Here is a 20494-nt window from a genome sequence, read left to right as displayed (position 1 = left end):
ACATTTTATAACAAGTGTAACAATGTCTATTATACAGTATTTTTCTCCATCAAAAACATTTTATATGTAATTCGCACACTTTCTTCCATTGCTAGTCTCAAATACATGACTAATCGAGTGAAGATTCCCAAACCAGTTTCATTTTAGACGACATCCAGATTATTTCAAAATCTGAAACTAACATCTTTAAAAAGATCTGAAGTAATCTAAGGGTAGAGGGCAAGGCATTTAGTAGCACTTATGGATAAATTTTCACTGATCTTTAAGGCAGGGCCTAATCCTTCCAATACCTTTTTAAATGATAGATTAAATACCTAATCACTTAGGTGCTTTGAAAACAGGAATTGCAAGAGTCACATAACCAATTTTTTAGATATTGCTCTTGAATGTTTCGCTATTACAACAAAATCATTGGGAGCTTCATGTATTTTGCATGGCTTGAATCCCAATGTGATTTAAAAAGCAAACTGACTTTTCTGCAAATATTAGAAGCTTAAAATTGAACTTAAATTTTAATTTAAATTAATTTAATTTACATTGAATTTTAAATTGTAATTCGTATTTTTCAGCAACTGTAAATAGAGCTTGCTCTATATAATTTTTTTTTTTTTTAGAGTATTTACAAGGTGTTTCTAGCATTCTGATAGTATTGCTTTGATACTGTTATTGTTACAGTATAGTAACAGCATTCTGTGTAAGGTAGCTGAAATATTTGTTACTCTGCAGCTCGTAAGCAAACTTTTCTTGCATTTTATTAAACCTCCTTCCACTGTAAATAATGAAAAAACTAAACAAGTCAGTTGAATGTCTTTAAGCAGTAACTCTAAATATTTTTCTTTCATGTGTTTTACATCATATTTTTCAGGTCCTCCGGGATGGAGGGCATTATAACTTTTGGAGTGAGGAGAAAGGCACACAGTGTTTTCTGGAAAGCATGTCACTGGGAGCAACTAGGAGACAAGGAGAAGATTCAGCTGGGAGGTAGTGGTCAAGGCATGGAGAAGACTAACAGGACAATGGGACAAAGCAGCACAGAAAGCTGGACAACAGGGAGTCAGAGATCCTATTGCAGCAGTTTCTGCTGAGCATGTGAGGGGCTCAGTGGCATAAAATTTTATGGCTCACAACCGACGCAGATTCCCTCCAGTCTCTGCTGCGCCGTCCCCAACCCCAAACCGATATTCCAGGTGTCTCTGTTCTGCTCTCCCGCCACTCTCTCACCTCCAGGGTACGTTCTACAGCCCTCGAGAAGGATGATCAGGCCTCTCGTTTGAGCACCTTCACCTCAGAGCAAAGTAAAAAAAGACCCCTCACAGAACAGAAAATCTTACCTCAACAATATCTGAATTCGTTCGACTCTCGTGTGGCTCGTTGTACTCGGTATATTTCAGCAACACTTTGTCCATGTCAGTGCTGGCATACTGGAACAGTTTGTTGGTGCTGTTGAAGATGATCAGAGCAATCTCACAGTCACACAGAACACTCAGCTCATAAGCCTTCTTCATTAACCCAAATTTCCTCTTTGTAAATGTCACCTGGAAAAAAGAAAGAAAGAAAGAAAAAAAAAAAAAGGTCCGTCAAAAATCCCCAAGCTGATCTTTGCCATCCTTCTTTTTTTGGAAATGCAGTGTGTGACTGCCATAGGCTTTGAATTGAACATGTTCAGAACGCAACTGCATAAATATAAACATAGTTCCAAAATAGAAAATATGTGTGTGTTATGTATGTGAGGAAATATATCTAATTCTCACTGCACAAAACCTGAGGTCCAGGTAAAAAGCATTTTCCTTAAGCAGTGCTATGAACTGTTGATACTGCATCTTTCTCCGTAACTTTTGAATTCATATATTCCTCATACTGCATACACCTTTCCCACCAATATTTCAAAACTGCATCTTGGATTTGCAGCGGTAAATAGTTTGAACATGAGCCATCAGTTCTTATTTTTGATAGGGATTAACATTGATTCCCAACTCCTGTTAGACTTTTAGCAAAGAAATTATGTTGTACAGTGTTTAAGTTGTGCAAAAGATAAACATTGTTCATATAAACATACTCACAATAGTTGCAAAGAAATATCTAGTGTTAAAAATTCAAACACTCATGTAAGAAATGAGAATTATAAAGCAGGAATGAAGAATAAAGAACAGCTGGCCAGCAACAAATGGCACCTTTGAAACAAGGTCTTTTCTGAACTTAACATATGTAACGTAAATGTAACAGATGTAACACACTTCATTTAATTTCAAATTAGATGCTTGGAAATACGAACTGGCATTTTTTATACAAATGACTTTGGGTCATATTATATAGGAAAAAGTAGGGATATGCTTATAAGTTCTCAGTAGGCCAGCTAATGCCCTGACCATGCAAAACCCAGGCAGTATGAAAAATACCATTGCTCTGTACAAAACCATAATTTTCCACAGGGGCTGTTTTGACAGTGAAAGACCTGCACATCAAATAAATGTGTTTTGGTTTTGTTTTTGGGTTTTTTCCTCTTCTTTTCTGCACTAGCTTACAAGTTCCAGTAAGACACGTGACTCAGAATAAGAAACTACTATGAGCTGTTTAAGCTAACTGTATGGTTAAATTTTTCTCCTTCTTCTTCTTCTTCATATATGCAATTTCCACTAAATGTATACAATGGCTGTGATTTTTTTTTACATCTATATTTTTTACTGATAGTTTTCAGTAACAAGAAAACAAATTTACTGATAATTTTCAGTAACAAGAAAAAAAAACAAGATGAAAATACAGTTTTGCTAAGCCCATTATTAATCAAATTTAACATATAGTCAAGGTATTTGTTAAGTCAAGGGCAGGCACACAACCAAGTTCATAGGTATGCCTAATCCTGCACTTGTTGCTACCATTCCTTAATACCCACGAACAGCAGCACTTTTGAACTTTAATGCTGAGGCAAGAAGATTCATCTGTAACACAGTTCATAGGGCTGCTGTTTTATCTTGTCACACTCTTAATGCAAGTTAATGCTAACTGCGACCCCAGACTACCTTGAAATCCTAGCACGTCAGGCCATGGAAAATGTGACCTTTAAGTATTGCTAATCCCTATTTGCTAGTCCATCTCAGAAAGACGAGGCTCTGTGCCAGTACTATGAACATTACTCTCCCAAATGTATACTGAATGTTATTCCTCTTATTGTCATTTCAATCTCTTTAACCTCTGTCAACGTACTGTTAAGAAAAGATGGATTGCCATTAAATACAATTATTCAAGCATTTTAAAAACATGCTTTTCACAGCACTGGTCTCAAGTATGCATAATTGATAGTAAGTTCTCTCTAAATTTGTCTGTCTCAATGGCTTTTGATATTTGGGATGAATAACGAGATAGGCAACAAAACTTCATTCAAATTCTGAAAAAAACCCTAGTCATTCAAGTGGTCCTTTAATGTTTTCTCTGATTACAGAAAATTGCAATGCATTTGTTGAAACATATATATATATAAAAGCATGTTTTAGAAAAAGCTAAACATACAGAAAATAAAATGTACTAACTCAACATATTTTTCTGCATCTAAAGAGCCTTTCAATCAACTTTTTGACCACAGTGCTGTAGGTGGAGTGTCTCTGTACAGTATGGTTTCTGTTGCACAGAAACCTCAGAATTTAGCATGTTACAGCTTCTTACCATCAAAGTACACTCTAGTACAGAAATATCTTTAAAGCCACAGTTTGTGTTTACTGTTAGGTGCTCCTGAACATTTAGAATAACCACACAGCTGTGCTGCACAGCACATACTTACTTCATAATACTTATCACCAGAATGATACTAGTTAGAGTTCCTTTTTGTGGAAAGTGAAAAAAAGAACAACAAATCAGCTCGACTTTTTTTTTTTTTTCTTTAAAATATAATCTTAATTGCTCTGAATTTGATTTGGTTTTAATTCTTTGAGCTTCCTAACTGCTTCTAAACCTATCAACTAATGCTTTCTGCCACTGCTGATAAATGCATTAAACCCAATTGGTTTTACTACTGTTTCTATGGTGATCTGGAGTAATACTTTTCTTTTAAAACTTATCATTCATTGTGGCTTATCTTTACATATATATTACATACATGTACGTAAATTTATCATGCTTTTACAAAAGTTTATAGTAGGAGTGAACTTGTATTTTCGCATGTATAGTGAAAGGCCAGTAACTTCAGAAAAGATTAGGAATACTACTCAAGCCATTTAGAAAGAAATCATATTTCTGTATACTTTCTTCTATGTGGCTATATAAGGAAGATTAATATACTTCCATATGCTAAAATATTTTTGTGAGAAATATAAGTAGCACCTTTATTACTTAGCTTTTTTTGGGTCTCGACTTGTTCATCCTTTGTTATGTTAACCATGGTCACCCAAATTAGAATTATCTAATAAATATTGTCTAAGGTAACAGATAATACCCTAGCACTGCAGAAATTTTGTTGAGTGGTAAAAATCAGCATAAATTATTTAAAATATTTGGTCTTTTTTGCCTAGGTGAAAGGCAGTGTCCAACCTACACTTAAGTTCTGACTACACTGGAACTGACTGACAAACCAAACCATTCCATGATTCTGTGATGACTTAGCGCTGAGAATGAGCAAGACATGCACATCTGCATGAACATAAGCTTTTGAGCAGCTGTAGCTACAGTACCAAAAAACCCAGGTAGTTGTTCACACAGACTTATTATCATATACTGTGTTCAAAGTTCTCAGCCGTGATAGCATCATATAACAATGGACAATGTCAATTTGTTGTTTGACTTAAAGGACACTAGGGAGACTGAAAGAAAACACACATACAGTCAGAAAATTCATTAATGTATTTGAAAGAAGGACATCCAAAAAGGTGCATGCATTTCAACAGATGCTTAATATTTAAGTTCTTTTTCAGCAGCAAGAATCAAATCACTACACGTTCTTTCCTGACAATATTAGTCAAGATATGATTAATTATCCTTGTTGTCTAAACCACTGCTAATTTGTAGGTGGTTTTCAGTTCATGAATTGTCTCCTCTTTAGGAGAATGATAGGCAGTTTAGGAAGTCCGTCTCTTTTTGGGATGTAATATTTTATAATGACAGTGTGAGAACTGGGGGGAATGAAAGTGGAGTGGAAGGAGGAAGTGGAACAGATAAGAGCCCAGCATTCAACTGTCTTTAAAACCTTCTTAAGCATATTTATATAAAACACAAGGTTAGAAACACTGACACAATTTCTAAATACTGTTATGAGATGCTTTGCTGCACATTTTTATATTAATTGCAAAAAGAGCAGTGTCTGGAGAGTACTACATTTACCTCTGAAACATACCAAAAAATAACTTACTTTCATCTTGTCAATTAACTAAAACCCCACTAGTCTATTATATTTGTCTTAGCCCTGTGGTTATTTTACTTATTTAAAGATTACTTTAAAAAATTTAAGAGCCAAATGGCCCTCATACCAGGAATGGCAGTAAGGAGAAGGTGGGTTACTAAAGCCTGTAGCATTTTTGTATATGAAGAAGTGCTGATGACTTTATAGGCTGTAAGCAAATCAGTTGTTGCTTTCAAGTATTGGGAAAACTGGAAAAAAAAAAAAAAAAAGAAAGAAAGAAAAAAGCCCAAACAGTGAAGTAGCCAGCTTCCAGCCTTCTTGATATAAATCAAGGCAAGCCTGTTATGCATTTTGGATGAATTTCTAACTAAAGGTGAAACCCACTGTATGTGCTAAAGGAAAGGCATTGGCAAAAGAGGATTGTTACAAGAATGTTTTTCCACTTCAACTCTGGCTCTTCTTCAACACCATGGAACCACCACTTCTTCATGCATAAAGCCGAAAGGGCCTTCTAGGAGATGGTTCATGGATTAGTTATTGCAATGTCAGTAAGCGGGGCTGTAGGTAGCCTGAGTTCAAGTGTGCATACCACAGGTTGTGATACATTCAACTTAAAGGGTAATTTGGCTCAGAGAAGACTTTCTTGGTAATCTTGCTTGGCTGTATAAATTCTTTCATGTGTTGAAATTAAATATGTGTGTGTGTAAGTGGTGATGCCGGCCCCTGGATATAGTCCTTATTTAGCTAACTTTGTAACAACAGTTATATGCTTCTTATAGATAGATGTCAATGCATCAGTGGAGGAACAGAAACAGCCATAAATACTCCCCTTTAATGAATACAGCTTTCAGGATACATTATTTAGCCTTGTTGCAATGTAGGCTTTGTTTCTTTCTGTATTTTTTGGTTGGAGTTTTTCTGGGATTATTTTATTTTTGCCTTTCATTCAGGCCCTTCTAGTACTTTTTCTGAAATCTCACACACTCTGAGAGGCTGAACCATAACAGGACTCCGTATTTGTCACCAGCAGTCACAGCACACGTACTAACATTTTATGTTTTCAAAGTAGCAGTCCTGTAATCTTTCAAGCAATTCAGTCCAGCCAATGGCAAAATATCAGTGTTCCCCTTACTTCTTCCTATCCTGATTATAAAGATATATAGCTGTTGACATAGGAAAATGAGAGAAACAGGGAATTTGCACATAATATACATTTCCTGCCATTAAACATGTATGAATGACTAGTGAAAAACAGGGACCGCTGATGCACAGAAGTATGTGATACTGGCATTGCTTGGTCAAGAAGAAATATTGTTCTGTTTGTCTTTATTTCATCTGGAATGGCTAAATTTATGACACAGGGACCAGAGCAAGTATGGTAGATACAGTGTGACAATTATGAGGTGCTACATGAGCAATCTACCTAACTTCAAACACAATAAAGTCAAATTGGCTATGTGTGAGCCAAGGGGCTCTTGACCAAAACGTCGCTGCCAGGCACCGAATCCTGTCATATGCTGAAACCCCAGATAACTACTGGAGAGGCATCAGCCCTTGTTGTATTTGCTCTTCCCCTTCCTCCTATTTGATTTCTGTTTAGATCTGTTTGTCATATGAAGAAGCCTGGCTGCAACAATCTGTAGAGTAACCCACAACCAGACTGGGAAGCAGCACCAGTGCAGGATTCACTCCGGACAAACCTTCCTTTATGCAATAGCTGGGCATGCCATATTAAATGAAAGACCCTTTAAGGAGCAGTGCAGAACCTTCAGCAGCCTGCTTCCATGTTCTTACAACCCTCCAGCGTAATTTACAGGGATGAGACAGCAGTGATTTATGCTGGTAAAAGAGCTATTGTCCCAGAAAGCCTCAAGCGTATTGAGCTACAGCTTGCTCAATAGTCCAGATAAAGAGGAGTTCTAAGTAGGATGCCCTAAAATTATGGCTATAACAAATAAAATGTTCATGATTAATCTGTATAAAAAAGAAGGGTTTGTACTTCTGTGTTATGGCCCATTTTTAGTATATTAGTCCATAAAGACCAATCAGAGAATAGAGATATTATTGAATCTGCCCAGACCCAACACAGGATGGTGGATCTCTCATATGAGGTTTTTTCTTTGTAAGTAAAGAGAGGAGGGATAATTGGAAGATGTGTTAATTAACAGATGATATAGCAACTCAGAAATTAGTAGGTTAGGCAGTATCAATATGCTTCCCCCTTTAATTTACTAATCAAGAACTAAAACCAGAGAGGGATGCAAGAATAATAATGGTTAATCGCCAATACTTCATATCCTTTTGTTGAATTGGAGAGATAAGATAAAGTCCATTATATGTAGATGTGCAGATACCTACGTATTTTAGGCAAAAAACAATCTCTAGCAAAAACACAGTGGCTTATACAATATACAAGAAAGTCAACTTACTTTTTTCAGTATGCTATCATCAGTTCTGGCAGGTACAAATAGATGTTTAGGGTAAAAAACATGTTTACTAGTTCTGTGCTGCTAAAATGTTCATAAGGTAAAGGTCAAAGAATATTTCATTCCCTGCTGAGCAAATGGTCAGGAAGCACATTTGTCTGCATTTCCTGTCATAACAGGAAGAGTGTAACTTCTTCCTCTCCACAATGGCTTCAGTTCTGCTTCCCACCTCCAGCTCTTTCTCCCCCAGGGCTTTCCAAACCATTCCTTGCAAGACAGCAGGGCTGTGTCTGCGTCTGCACTGGTTTTCAGCTCTGCTGCGTTGGCAGATGCCTCATTCACGGCTGCACTCTCTTTACTTAGGCTTCTTGCTCACACTTCAAATTAAAAGTAATTTGACCTAAATATTTACCTTATGCTAATTCACTCTAAATTATGCTCAGAACATACATTTGTAATACAAGCACACTTAACCTTAAATATAATGCATTCTAGAAATTCACGGCTCAGTTCAGCAGCTCCCTTAAAACTTTGCTTCTCAGGTAGCCTGGCATAATGTGGAAAGTTCTGCCAGAGCTGTACAGACCACTGCAATTTAGGAGTCATGAAAATTTGGGGTGTATTCTTTGCTTAAAGAAACCTAACTTTTCCTCTGAAAAAAAACCAGGACCAAGTAGCTAACTGTAATGCTGTTTTCCAAGTATATGTCTTATTGTGTGCAATTTAATGTAAGCAAGAGAAGGAATTCAAATATGTGAATTGATAAAAAGTATGTGATGTGAAAGATAAAAGTAAAAATCGATAGATAAAAAGTATGTGACAGTTTAAGGCAAAGGTTCATTGAACAGGATGATGCTTAGTTGCATAGTTAAGCAGTTATGTTTTCATATGAAAACATTTCCCTATGGAAAAAATCATAGAATCTCAAATCTTGGATAAAATGAAGACACTTCAGGAGGGAAGACTAAAAATATCAGGAAACTGGTGGAAAAAGTTTTCTATCTATCTAACTGGTGCTCATGTTAGCATTAATATGCAAGACTCTTCCTACAGGGGAGTTTCTGATTCAGCTGATAGCCTCTTTCCTTTTTAATAGAGCTGAAACACAGATAAAAATAGATACATGAGGCTGAAATTAGTTTTGAAACTAGCAGCATTAGGTATCGAAGTCAGTAGAACAAATCTAGGTCTTCCTGCAAACGGTCATTTCCCTCCAGGATATTCTTCCCCTGCCCCATAACCTCACTTTACTTATCTGCTTTAATTTGTTCTCTATTGAGCTGATAACTGCAGTAAGTCTCGGTTTACAGATTTGCTGGAATCAAAGAATGGTAAAAAGTCTATGCATGAAAAAGTTAAAACAGCAAGTATTTGTTACTGTCATATCCCATAGAATTACATAGACATGACACTTTAAAAAGGGTGTCTTACTGTTTAAGCACGTTAATATTTAAGTCTACACTTCCTGTGGTATTTAATAACACTTAAACTCCCAGCAGCTCATTACAAATTGAAAGAGATGTTTTAAACAGTATGCAGAATCACTAGCTAAGCTCAGCACTGTTTTAACTGTGAATCTGACAACAGCGTGCTTCACAAACAGGAAAAAAAAATGCAGAACTAACGAGCAAGATGATCAGAGGAGCAAAAAAAAAATATGGTGGATTGCTAATGTAAGACCTGATATTTCTTAATACTAACTAGAAAAGAGTGGATTAAAAGCAAGATGGTGTTCCGGACCTGATACGAGAATGTCATTGGGTCAAGATGCCCTCGTTACTGGGTCAATGCACCTCAGGATTTAGCTCACAGACCATGGATTTAATATGATATTTTGTAAGTGACCTTGTATAACAGTAATACAATATCATTTATGTCATTACACCTATTTATTTTAGGCCTGGGCAGCCCTGCCTGGACTGTTGCAAAGTGAGTTTCAGATGTTCCCAGTCTACAGAAGACCACAAAAGGCTTTCATTAAAATTAATGAAATATTTCAAACTGATGAAAAACAAATAGAAAAAAATATAAGGATTTTTCTGAGGGGGATGAATGCAATTTTTCCTTCATGTGTTGATCATAACAGAGCTAGTTGAATTATTTCTTAATATTAAGAAAACACATGAAAATAAAGTTCACCCATGCTTTTGCAGATGTCCTTCCTCTTTTCTTTTTTGCTTTAAACAACCCAGAATTCTTCACAGAATCTTCACTCCAGTCTGCCTGATTGAAATTTCTGCACAAAGAACTTGTAGCAGTCAGGAGCTTTGAATGTCAGATGTCCATGCTAATATTTTTGGCTATCTCTTCTGTTGGTGGTGCAACTAATATCAAGTATGCAGCCCACTTGAATGGGCTGTTGACAAGGCTATGACAATCTCATAAGCCTTGGTGACACTACCAGAGATTCATTCCACATTAATGAAGGCTTTATTATCCAGTGTCGCAATAATAAAAAGAATGGTCACATCGGCTGCTTCTAACAGAATTCTTTTAGTTTTGATTTCCATTTAATATCGTCAAGGTAATGGAACTACACAATTAAATACACGTTTAATCTACCCCTGGAAGTTGTTCATACTCCTTCTCCCTGTGGCTAAAAGCAAAGTGAAAGTGAATTTTTCAGATGACCCTTTCTGATCCTTTCGGAACTGGAGAGAATCTGTGACCACTCAAAGATCCAAACATGCTTGCCACCTTTGTCACCACACAGTAACTATGAGGGCCAGAAAAATGCAGCCAACTGGCAGCTCACATGAAACAACATTAAATTAATGTTAAAAGCCTGAATTCTGCACTCACTGAAGTGAATGGCGGAGCTCTTTTGCAGCCCAGGGTAAAAGGAGCAGGCCTTTAATATCTGGGTTGCAGTAGTTCTCCTTTAGCTTACCCCTAAATGTCAAAGTTTCAAATAGTTTTTGGAAAAGTTCAGATCATATCCCCATAACCCTATATGCATATTTCTATGAGATCTGCAGCCAGACATCTGACTCCAGGCAGTTTCAGCTTACAAAGCATGGTCACTAAAGTAGACAAATCCAACCAGCTAGACTTGGTCAGAAGAAATCCTCTTGAAGGAAGGTCAGCACTATTTTTGTCCTCCCCAATCCACTCAGACGAGTACTCTGAACAGTAGGGGAGCCTCCTGCAATAGCAGACAGCAGTGTGGAAGAAAACAGCTGTTATACTGATAGAACAAGTACTCCATTCAACAGTTAATGTAAATAGCTAGTCAGGACACTGAGCAAGTGGAAAAGACAAGGACAGAAATCACCTTCCACAGGCCTTGTAACAACTGAAACCCTTTTGCCGAATCTCTATTATCCAAACAGATTTACCTTTGCACTGGGAGAGGGCAGAAGAATTAAACTATTGCTGTATCCCCTCATTCCATATGTGTCCCACCTATTTTTTCCCTGCATGTGCTGTCCTGCAGAGAATTTATGTGCTTGAAAACAGCTAAGGATGCACTATCCATGTATATCATATTCCCATCTAACATGCCCTGCACTGAGTCTAAATAAGAGCAGTTTCAAGTCAACAGATTTCCTGCTGTTCTTGCAAACACCTTTTTGGTGAGGTAAGAAAGAAAACAGGAGAGTCTCCATCCATACCATGATAAATGGCGCTACAAATAAGCTTCGTGGAACTGTGCTTCAGCTTGTATCTTAATGTTGTTAATAAAAAACTTCTACCCATTATTTCCCCTGGTGCAACCTTTTAATCTTTTCTGTGTGTTTAAATATATTTATGTCATCAAACAATAAAATAATATAGGAATATAATCCATTTACTATTTTAAGATTACTGGAAGTGTGTAAGTTGGAAAACAAACTGATGCAGCTTCAGCAAAGCAGCAATAGCTCATGGAATACATATTAAGAAACACTAAGGCTTGTGAAATAATACATCTCATGCAAATGGTTACATGATCAATCAGCTGTTACTGAAAATCCAGTTGTTTTTAATCACATAGATATCACTACAACTAAACAGTGCGGACCCACAGTCCAAATGAATCAATGGAAATCTTTTCAATGGCTTCACTGAGCTTTAAATCAGGGCACTAAACGCAAAGAGGATAAACCCAGTAGAAACACTTTCTAAATTATGTTTCAATATATTAGTAGAAATGAAAAGCAGAATCAAGCAAGAATCAAGCCAATTATACTATGTGGAGTGTAAAGTAACATAAATCTATGCCTTCAGCCTCACAGCCTCACCAACACTACCGTTATTATACTTTCATTCATAATTATTGGTTCTGAAAGCTGGTGCTAGAAGTCTTGGAACTCTACTGTGAATGTCTTGGAAGACTAGCTGCCTTCCTTTTTTAAAGTAAATTCAGCCTCTTGAAAGATATCTCTGACAAAACTGGGGATTAAGTTATCCGTAAATCCTGTATTTAAGTAAGCAAGTTGACACTGGAGCTATTGTATGAACTGTTACTAAATGGCAAAATTTTGCAGCTTCATTTACAAAATAATTGAGGTTCACTTCAAAAAGAAACCATGGTAGTATGGGCAAGTTCCAAACAACTAATGTCTTAATGTTTAAGGACAAATTAATTCAATAATTCAAATCCAATTTTAATGCCAAGCTATAAACCAATTAAAATAAATACTGTGATAGTTTTATGTTGATAGAATTATTGCTTTTTTGGCTTGGCCCACAGCAATAGGCAACCTTTAGGGAAATCACAAAATGTCTCCATCATAAATATAATTTTTCTTTTATACGTTATTTTCTTCCATGGAGAACACAAGGGACTACTAATACAAAACTCAGAAATTCTTGGAAAGTGGATTTAAAGAATATCATTTATTGTTATGCCTAGGCTGAGTTTTTTACTGCTTTATGAAATCCTTGAGGACTTAACAACGTAACCTCTTAAAAACCAACCTAAGTATATGAAGAGTAACTCACTAACAAGTTCTTCAAAAACAGCTACTGAAGACTACTCCTAAATTGCAGGCACATGTATAAAGAACGCTAATCATAGTGTTAAATAATTTTATGGAGAGTTTCTCACACTTGTGAATCACCAGTTTCAACAAAACATTCATCCATTTACATCAAATGTAAACAACAGCAGCTTTTCACTGATTTTATTTTAAGATGCCAATTGTTGAATTTTATTTTTCTGGAAACAGGAAAGCAGTTTCTGTAATTTATGGTGATATTTTGAATAGCAGAGATAGTGTTGATCATATGTGACAGCTACTCAGCCATTTTATCTAAAGCAGTGGTAATAATTAATTAACCATTCCTGCCGGACCTATTTAGCCATAACGACAGTAATGGAGACTTTGTTTCATAACTACAACATGCCAATATTATTGTATGTGGGTTTTAGAATGTGTTAGGCAACTCAAATTCTCTTTAAAATTCAGACAGGGAAAGATGATTTTTTTTTTTTTTGAAGTAGCGTCATTTTTATATGCAAAGGGTAAAACCAAGAACACTGCAAACATGTAGAAACATACATAATTTGGGTCTATGAATTTAAAGGCACGTCCTCATGCAAGTAAACTCCTATTATAATAGTTCTCAAAACACAGTACTAAAAGCCTGTATCCTGTAACAACTTGCAGATGTGCTTAACCATGTCTATAATACACCGAAGTCAAAGTGAGGGCAGAGGGGGTACAAAGTACAGCACACACATCAGTCTTTGTAGAATCAAGGCCTCAACTAATAAATTCCTAACAATGCATGTTACTAAATTTGAAAAAAACTGTGTGTGAGGTTTCTGGTTGTTTCCATAAGTACTTTTTGTTTGATAATTTTCCATGTATTGTGTATATGTATGTGTACACAAAGTTATGCTCTTTTTAATCACTTATAAGTCACCTTAGAAATACAATATGATGTGCAAACATGGTACTTTTTGCTACTCACCTGTCTGTTACGTTCATCCATAATCCTTGTAATCTGAATCTTTTTTCTCCCCATAGTCCCCGTTTTTTTTTCTCTCCTTCTTCCTTAAAATTATGTATTTTTCCCTTCTCTTTTCTTCCTCTTTCCCGTTTCCTCAAAACAAACCTCCTTCTTCAGCACTTGCACTACTCAGTTCACAGTCCCCTGCATCCGTTCCTGCTAAACACCAAAAGGAAATCAAATGTTAGTACTAAAATTGATAACTAGATGGAAGCTATTATACAGAGCTGACCAAGCATCCTTATAATTTAGTGTACAAGTAAATTATAATAAAAAAATACTGCATCTATAAAATAAGTAATGCTAGAGAAACGATATTTTAATTCAAAAGCTTCTTTTTATGGACAAATCCACCAAAGTATCAGGAAACAAAGGACTGAAATACACATTGCCAAAATTTTAATGGAATTAGGTGTCTCTAGTTTTAAATATCACTCACTGCTCTAATATGAAAAATTACCTAAATCAGAGAGTTAATGAACCTTTCTGTACCTATGTATGCTAAGTAGGCCAGCTAATTCATTTCTGAAGAGAAAACAATCTTGTGTTTTGACAGCAGAGGTGATAATGTCCCTCATTATGCAAATAGGATGGACCTTTATTAAAGTGTTACTTGATATATGAGAGATGTCAACTACTTTAAATCCAAAATTTTAAACTTTATTCTATAAGAATATAGATTAGTGCAAGTACTGCTAAAGATACTTGAAGAGTGGTGCATTTTCCCTCATTTCATTTCAAAGCAGATTCTAAAACATTCTGACAAATGATCTATAACTAGCAAACACGTATGTCTTTCCTTATAAAAATTCCTGCACAAATAGCTATACAGCACAGAATAATAGGGACAGATGATAATTTAAGAACGTTTTGAAAAATATTTTCACAGTTTTAGCAAGGCACTAATACTAGCTCTCTGAACTTTACAATACTGTGCCTGTCACAAAACCAAGGACAGCTAGGCGCAATATGTAAAAATACGTAATGCAGTACATGTTCCATATTTCACAAAATATCATAAATCACAAAATCAATTTCTATCCTATGCAAAGCATCTTTAGTAGTAAAAAACTTGATAGAAATAGAAGAAAATACATAAATGATGTTTAGTCTAGCACTAAAGTAAAAGATGCATGGTTTTCCCTTTTAACCTTTGTTCACCTTATTTTTTTATTTACATATCAGCACAGAGTTCTTTAAAATACAGAAGTGAAAAAAAAATCTGAACAAGATTAATTTAGAATGATATTTAAAAATCTTTATGTTAGATCCATCATGTCTTAAAAATACTGTCTTGGAAATAAGAATTTAGTAATTTTAGAAGAGAGGCTGGTGTTTCCTTATTTATTTTAAGCTTGTAGTCTTGCAGCCAACCTGATAAATTCTCACAATATGTTACGTAACACTAAGCTGATGTCCTGGCCACTTAATCCATTATTTGGCTCTGATTCAAAGCTACTGAGGTAGAAAAGCTAGACCTTACTCATTCCAATCTTCAATTCTCTCTTGATTTTCTTTGCATACATTAAACTTTAAGCTGCTCGAGTGTTTTATCGCTCTAAGAAAAAAATAAGTTAACAAACAGGCAGTCAGTCTGAGTTCTCTGACTATCCACTATGATATAAATAATATGCTGGGCAAAACAAATGTTCACGTTTAATACTTACTTTTCTGTACATGAATGACTTCTTATATTATTTGCTAGGCAGATTTATATATGCCTAAATTGTTACCATAAGGCAGAACACAGAACAATTCAAATTGCCAGCATAATAAAGTGTAAAAGGCTGCAAAATTTTTTTGCTGCTTTTTACTTGTTAGAAAACAGTTCAGCTTCTCACTGCTTAAAAAGACACAAAGGCCCTTGATCATATTTGCAACAAAAAAAATTAGAAGTCTAGAACTTTGAAATAAATTGATTAAAGGTATCTATAAACCTTTTTTTTCCAAACAAAGCTAGGAGACGGTCTTATCTGATATTCAGTGTTGACAAACAAACCCAGCCTATTTTTAGAAACAGTTTTAAATTTCCTCGGACTGGGTCTCTTTCCTGTTTTTCCTATAGTCTTACCTCCGATACAAAGAGCAAGTTAGAGTGGTGTTTCCCATGCACATGCAGGACCCAAAGGAGTCTTATAGGCTTTCTCTGTAAGGTAAGCCAATACGCTAATCCACAGCAAATGCATATGGAACATCTTCCTTTCCTTTCATTCAGCTGAAGCCAGTGGCACTATCGGCTTACAGAACTACGCCTGCCTAAGCTCTTATTCACTGCAAGGTGGAAAGTCAGGGTGGACAGATTAGAGCATTGGTGACAGGTTAGCAAGGATGAGAGCTGCTTTGCAGATCAAGATGCTGGTGCTGAGCGAGCTCAGAAAAATCGTGAATACTGAGAAAATCTACCAGGAAGGACAAAAATCTTCGTGGAGCAGCAGTATGTTGAAGTCCCTCCCACACACTTTTCAGTTCCACATTTAAGACTGGTCTTCAAACAACAAAAGCTTTTACAGCCATTTTAAAGTCAGCGCACTTAAATTTCCTATGTTGTACAAAAAATTATCTTGAAATAATTCATGCAACACTGGGTGAGCAGAATTTTGTTTTTCATTACCTGTAGCAATCCACTAACTACAATAGTTTTAAGTGGAAAAACAGATGTGCGAGAAAATAAAGTTGAAAGTGGGCAAGGACTGTTTGGTTGTTAGATATTATCATACAGCCCGAGACAACCTGAAGGAGAAGACGGGACGTGCTAAGTCATATGTATCCAACATACAACTTGCAAAGAAATATAAATTTGCTTCAACAGGCAGCGGGTTAAGATTTCTTACATGGATGAAAATGATCACTTTCCTGTTCGCTTTTTGCTTACAAGTCTAATTTCAAACAAAAGCCTTTCAATTTTTCTAGGAAAGTTATTTCCCTTTTAAAAAGTAATTTCTGCAGTTTTTTCTGCTATTCAAAAGAAATGGGGATATTCTCTATATCTGGCTTACTCCTTTACACATACATAGGTATCAACACATACTGCTTCACATGCTATTCTTGCTATGTGTCTGCCTATCATTCTATTAATTTCATTAATATATATAGAGAGCAGGTAGCTGGGTCGATTCCAAGTCAATTAGATTCAGATGAGTGAATCAAGACATATAATCAAGGCTATAACCTTCAAAGGCTGTTGACTTCCGAGTCAAACAGAACGTAAAAAACTCTGGAAACCAACAAATCCCCATGGATGCTTTAGGACCTTCACCAGTGTTCTCAATACTTTTTGAAAATTCTTGCAGGATCAAGGATTACAGTATTAGATATTTAAAGGTCATGTTAACTGAGAAACTGTATTTCCCTAACACTGATAAAGCACACTAGCTAGAAAAAGTGAAGGTACAATGAAACTCAAATACTACTGCAGGCTTTCATTATCCACAAGAATCTAAGAAGGAACTTAAAATAATTGCAGAAGCTTTGTTGAAGTGAGGCTCCACATAAAAGAAACCTTCCGACTTAATGACACGGTCACATGCAAACAAACTGTACTTAAAGAAACACATAGTTACATGCTATGGTGTTACAGTCTTCAGCATTTTTTCTTTTTGCAAACCCAAACATAAAAAAAACCCAAACCCAGACTGCTTACAAAAAGAGGAACTTCATTTTTGGCGGGCTTCTGTTGACTATATGATTTGGCAGAGGCAGCGGTAGCTGACAGAAGATTAATCTGAGCCTTGAGAAGGGAAAAGAGCTAATGGACAAATGACTGCTCCTGTCTTTCGTACTTTCACACACAGGCACATACACACGTGTGCACATACACACACACATGCACACCCACCACCCCTTCTCTGCAACACAGAAGAATCTTGACAGAATGGCAGGAAACACGCACAGAGCGGTCAGGGAAGGATGTGATGTCAGCAACCACGAACAATAAAAGGTGTAAAGGTGCTTCCTTCCCTAAACTGTTCCAGAAGTGCAAAATGGGAACCAAAACTCTCCACTTCCTTCTCCGAGCAGAACTGTCTGAATCTGCTCTGCTGCAACACCCCAGACAGAGAGTTCTTTGAACAGTCACACTGGGGGCAATAAGGAATATTAAAACAGGAGAGTCAAAATATTTAATTTATAAACAAGAAGGCAGCCAGAGAAAAACTAAGTTAAAATGTGCTACAGTTTAGCATTTTCATGGTTGCTTTACAAAAGAAACAAACTTGCTGTAAAGATGTCCCTGTGCTGTTCGTTATGCAGCTTGCGTTCTGAGCGGATTAATTAGGTTAAGGCTAAAGAACCAAACTGAACTTTTTGTATTATCCTGACGTAAAGGAAGCAAACCAAAAAATGCTGTGCCCATTCTCTTACCATTCTTATCTTGATAAATTAAAGTAACTTCAAAGATCTATGAAATCTTTTCATGCAAACCTGTTTACTCAAAAGAGTTTTGAATCAGATTCTAAATGAAAATCTAAATGTACTGAGTAAGAACACATCAGCTACTTTTCTGATCAAAAACTAGCTGCAAAAAATTCAACATAACCATGAACAGCAGGGAACATATATTCAAATAAAATGGTCACTCAAACATTTTCTGTAAAAGCCCTAGCTGACTGTGTTCCCTATACAGACAAAGGCAGCCACACAGTAAAGAAACAGCTGGGCATCCTTCATCAAATAAAGACATCAGTCTTTTGGGGTCTGTCATCTTGAGCTGGATAAAGTTGAAGAAATACAGAAAAGTGTGAAACCAACGATCAGCTCTAATGTCATCCAACTGAAATCAGTTGACATCAAAGATAGAAGTGGTCCTTCACGTTCAGTGTGGTTTGGTCATTAGAGAAGACACGGTTTGGTCCATTAACAGAAAGGTTATGAAAAAATTATACATGTCATCACCACAGCGATACATCAGTAAAGCAGAAATGGCACGATCTACAGTATGGTTATCCAGGCAGAAAGCCATGCAACAAACGAATCTGAGTAATCTTAAGGTTTCAAACATCTGTCCACAACACTGATTTAGAAATTAAACATAACCTACATTTATGTGTTTTGATCTTATGGGCAGGCTGCCACATGAAAAGATTGGAAGGGAGTTCATTTTAATCTACTAAATTTAACTCTCAAGAGATCATGCATTTTGCTGCAGGAAGTATAAAACAAACATTTAAGCCATAATGGATGTCATGTAACAGATGAAATACTACAAAGGGAGAGAGTATGCCAAACTGAAAAAGCCTGTACATAAAAAAAAATAGTATTTGTAATCTTTACCTACCCAAGCTTATTCATCTTTTAATTTATCTAACCTGATTCTTGATTTCTAGCGTGAGTCTAATTTATAACAGAGAACAATCCAAAGGCAATGAAATTCTGCATCAAGGCAGGAGTAAAATGTTCACAAACTTGCAAACTGCAAGATCAAAATCATAGATGCAGTCAATTTAAAGTTTTAGAGAAAACTTGAATCACTTGATCTGAATTCATATTCCACTATTTTTACTACTGATTTTGAAAGCATCTGCTGAACTTGCAGGATTACTCCAACTGATGCTCCATTTATTTATTTATTTGTTTTTTTGTTTGTAAAGAATAGCAGAATGTGTTTAAGTCTGAACTTCAGGAGATATATCTTCTTTGCTTTTCACATTTATATTTTAACATATTCCTATTAACACTGACAATGTAGAAATGAATTGCTGAAAATACCTCTCTTTCAGCCAAGTTACTGTCTTGTAATCAATACCATTATTTGTATGCCTAAAAGGAAGAGGCATAAGAATACCTAGCACTGTGATTTTTTTAGAATTTGGAGTTAAACACTACTGAGGACTAGTTGCAAGAATGCTTCATCTCCTTTGCATCACAGAACTGTGGTCAGGGTGGCTTACAACTCCAATACACTACCAAGTTATCTCAGGAGCAAGAGCTTATGCAACGTGGATGGGAAAGTTTCACTCGCTATTGTTTTGCAAAGTTCCCCTGAAAAGATTTTTTGGGCAAGGTAAGCATCATTGCCAAAATAGCAGAGAAGATGCTAATTCGTAGTAGTAGTCCTCCTTCATCATGCCACAGACCCTGCTTTTCAAAAGCCTCAGTTATCCAGACCCTGAATACCCAATCTGTAGCCACCTATCGATTTATGCTGGTCCATGCTTGTATGAAAAGGAAAGGAGTGACTTCAGCTTACCTTCCAGAGGGTGTGCTGAGAGTCATCCATCAGGCATGGTGAAGGAGGGTTTTCTCACTAGTACATACATGTTACACCAAACCTGGACGTGCTGATAAAGATTCACGATAGGAGGCCAAAGGCCTTCCAAGTGATTGTGGCATTTGCCACAGATGTGAGTCATTCCTTGCAGTGGCGCACCAAAAGAGGAAGCAACCACTGGCAATCTAGATGAAAACTGATTGCCTGCAGGCCAGTAAGAAGAGATATGTGTTTGCTATGCTTGATGAAGAAAGGAAGACTCAGCTATCTACAATATTTTTGAAGACTAGGTGAAGAATATTTGATTTGTAAAGGAAGGAAAGCAGATGCTAATGCTTATTTCAAGGAAAGCAATTAAGTGAAACGCTAAAAATCATACTTTGAAAAGTTGATTTTAAATCTACAGTGACGAGCGGGTGATATTTCAGTGTCTATGCATCACCCACTTGAAAAAAAATGGAAAGCAAATAGCATGAAGAAAAAGTTTACAGGTTTGTGATGAGGTTCATGATATACCTTTGGCAGCTAGACAGACATAATGGGACTCTGACCAATAAATACGGAATAGGATCCTTGAAGTGCCTGGGAGACTGGCTGAAG

At 36.3% G+C, this 20494-nt stretch overlaps 1 protein-coding gene across 13 annotated transcripts in view; it reads right to left on the bottom strand.

The window, feature by feature from the left end:
• Positions 1–20494, bottom strand: part of MEF2C (myocyte enhancer factor 2C) — a 128248-nt gene that overhangs the window by 66397 nt on the left and 41357 nt on the right. For 11 of the 13 annotated variants that reach the window (XM_080373053.1, XM_080373057.1, XM_080373062.1 and 8 more), the window contains 2 exons: positions 13651–13848; positions 1332–1535 (listed from right to left, as the gene is read on the bottom strand). In XM_080373053.1, coding sequence (XP_080229179.1) covers positions 1332–1535; positions 13651–13704 — 258 coding nt within the window. In that variant the 5' untranslated portion in view covers positions 13705–13848. The remainder of the gene's footprint in view (positions 1–1331; positions 1536–13650; positions 13849–20494) is intronic. The other 2 variants (XM_080373059.1, XM_080373061.1) reach the window with 1 other exon arrangement.

This window comes from Falco punctatus (assembly GCF_963210335.1).
Source record: "Falco punctatus genome assembly, chromosome: Z".
Taxonomy (NCBI): domain Eukaryota; kingdom Metazoa; phylum Chordata; class Aves; order Falconiformes; family Falconidae; genus Falco; species Falco punctatus.
Note: the sequence above shows the minus strand (reverse complement) of the source record. Positions and strands in the feature narration are given on the sequence as shown.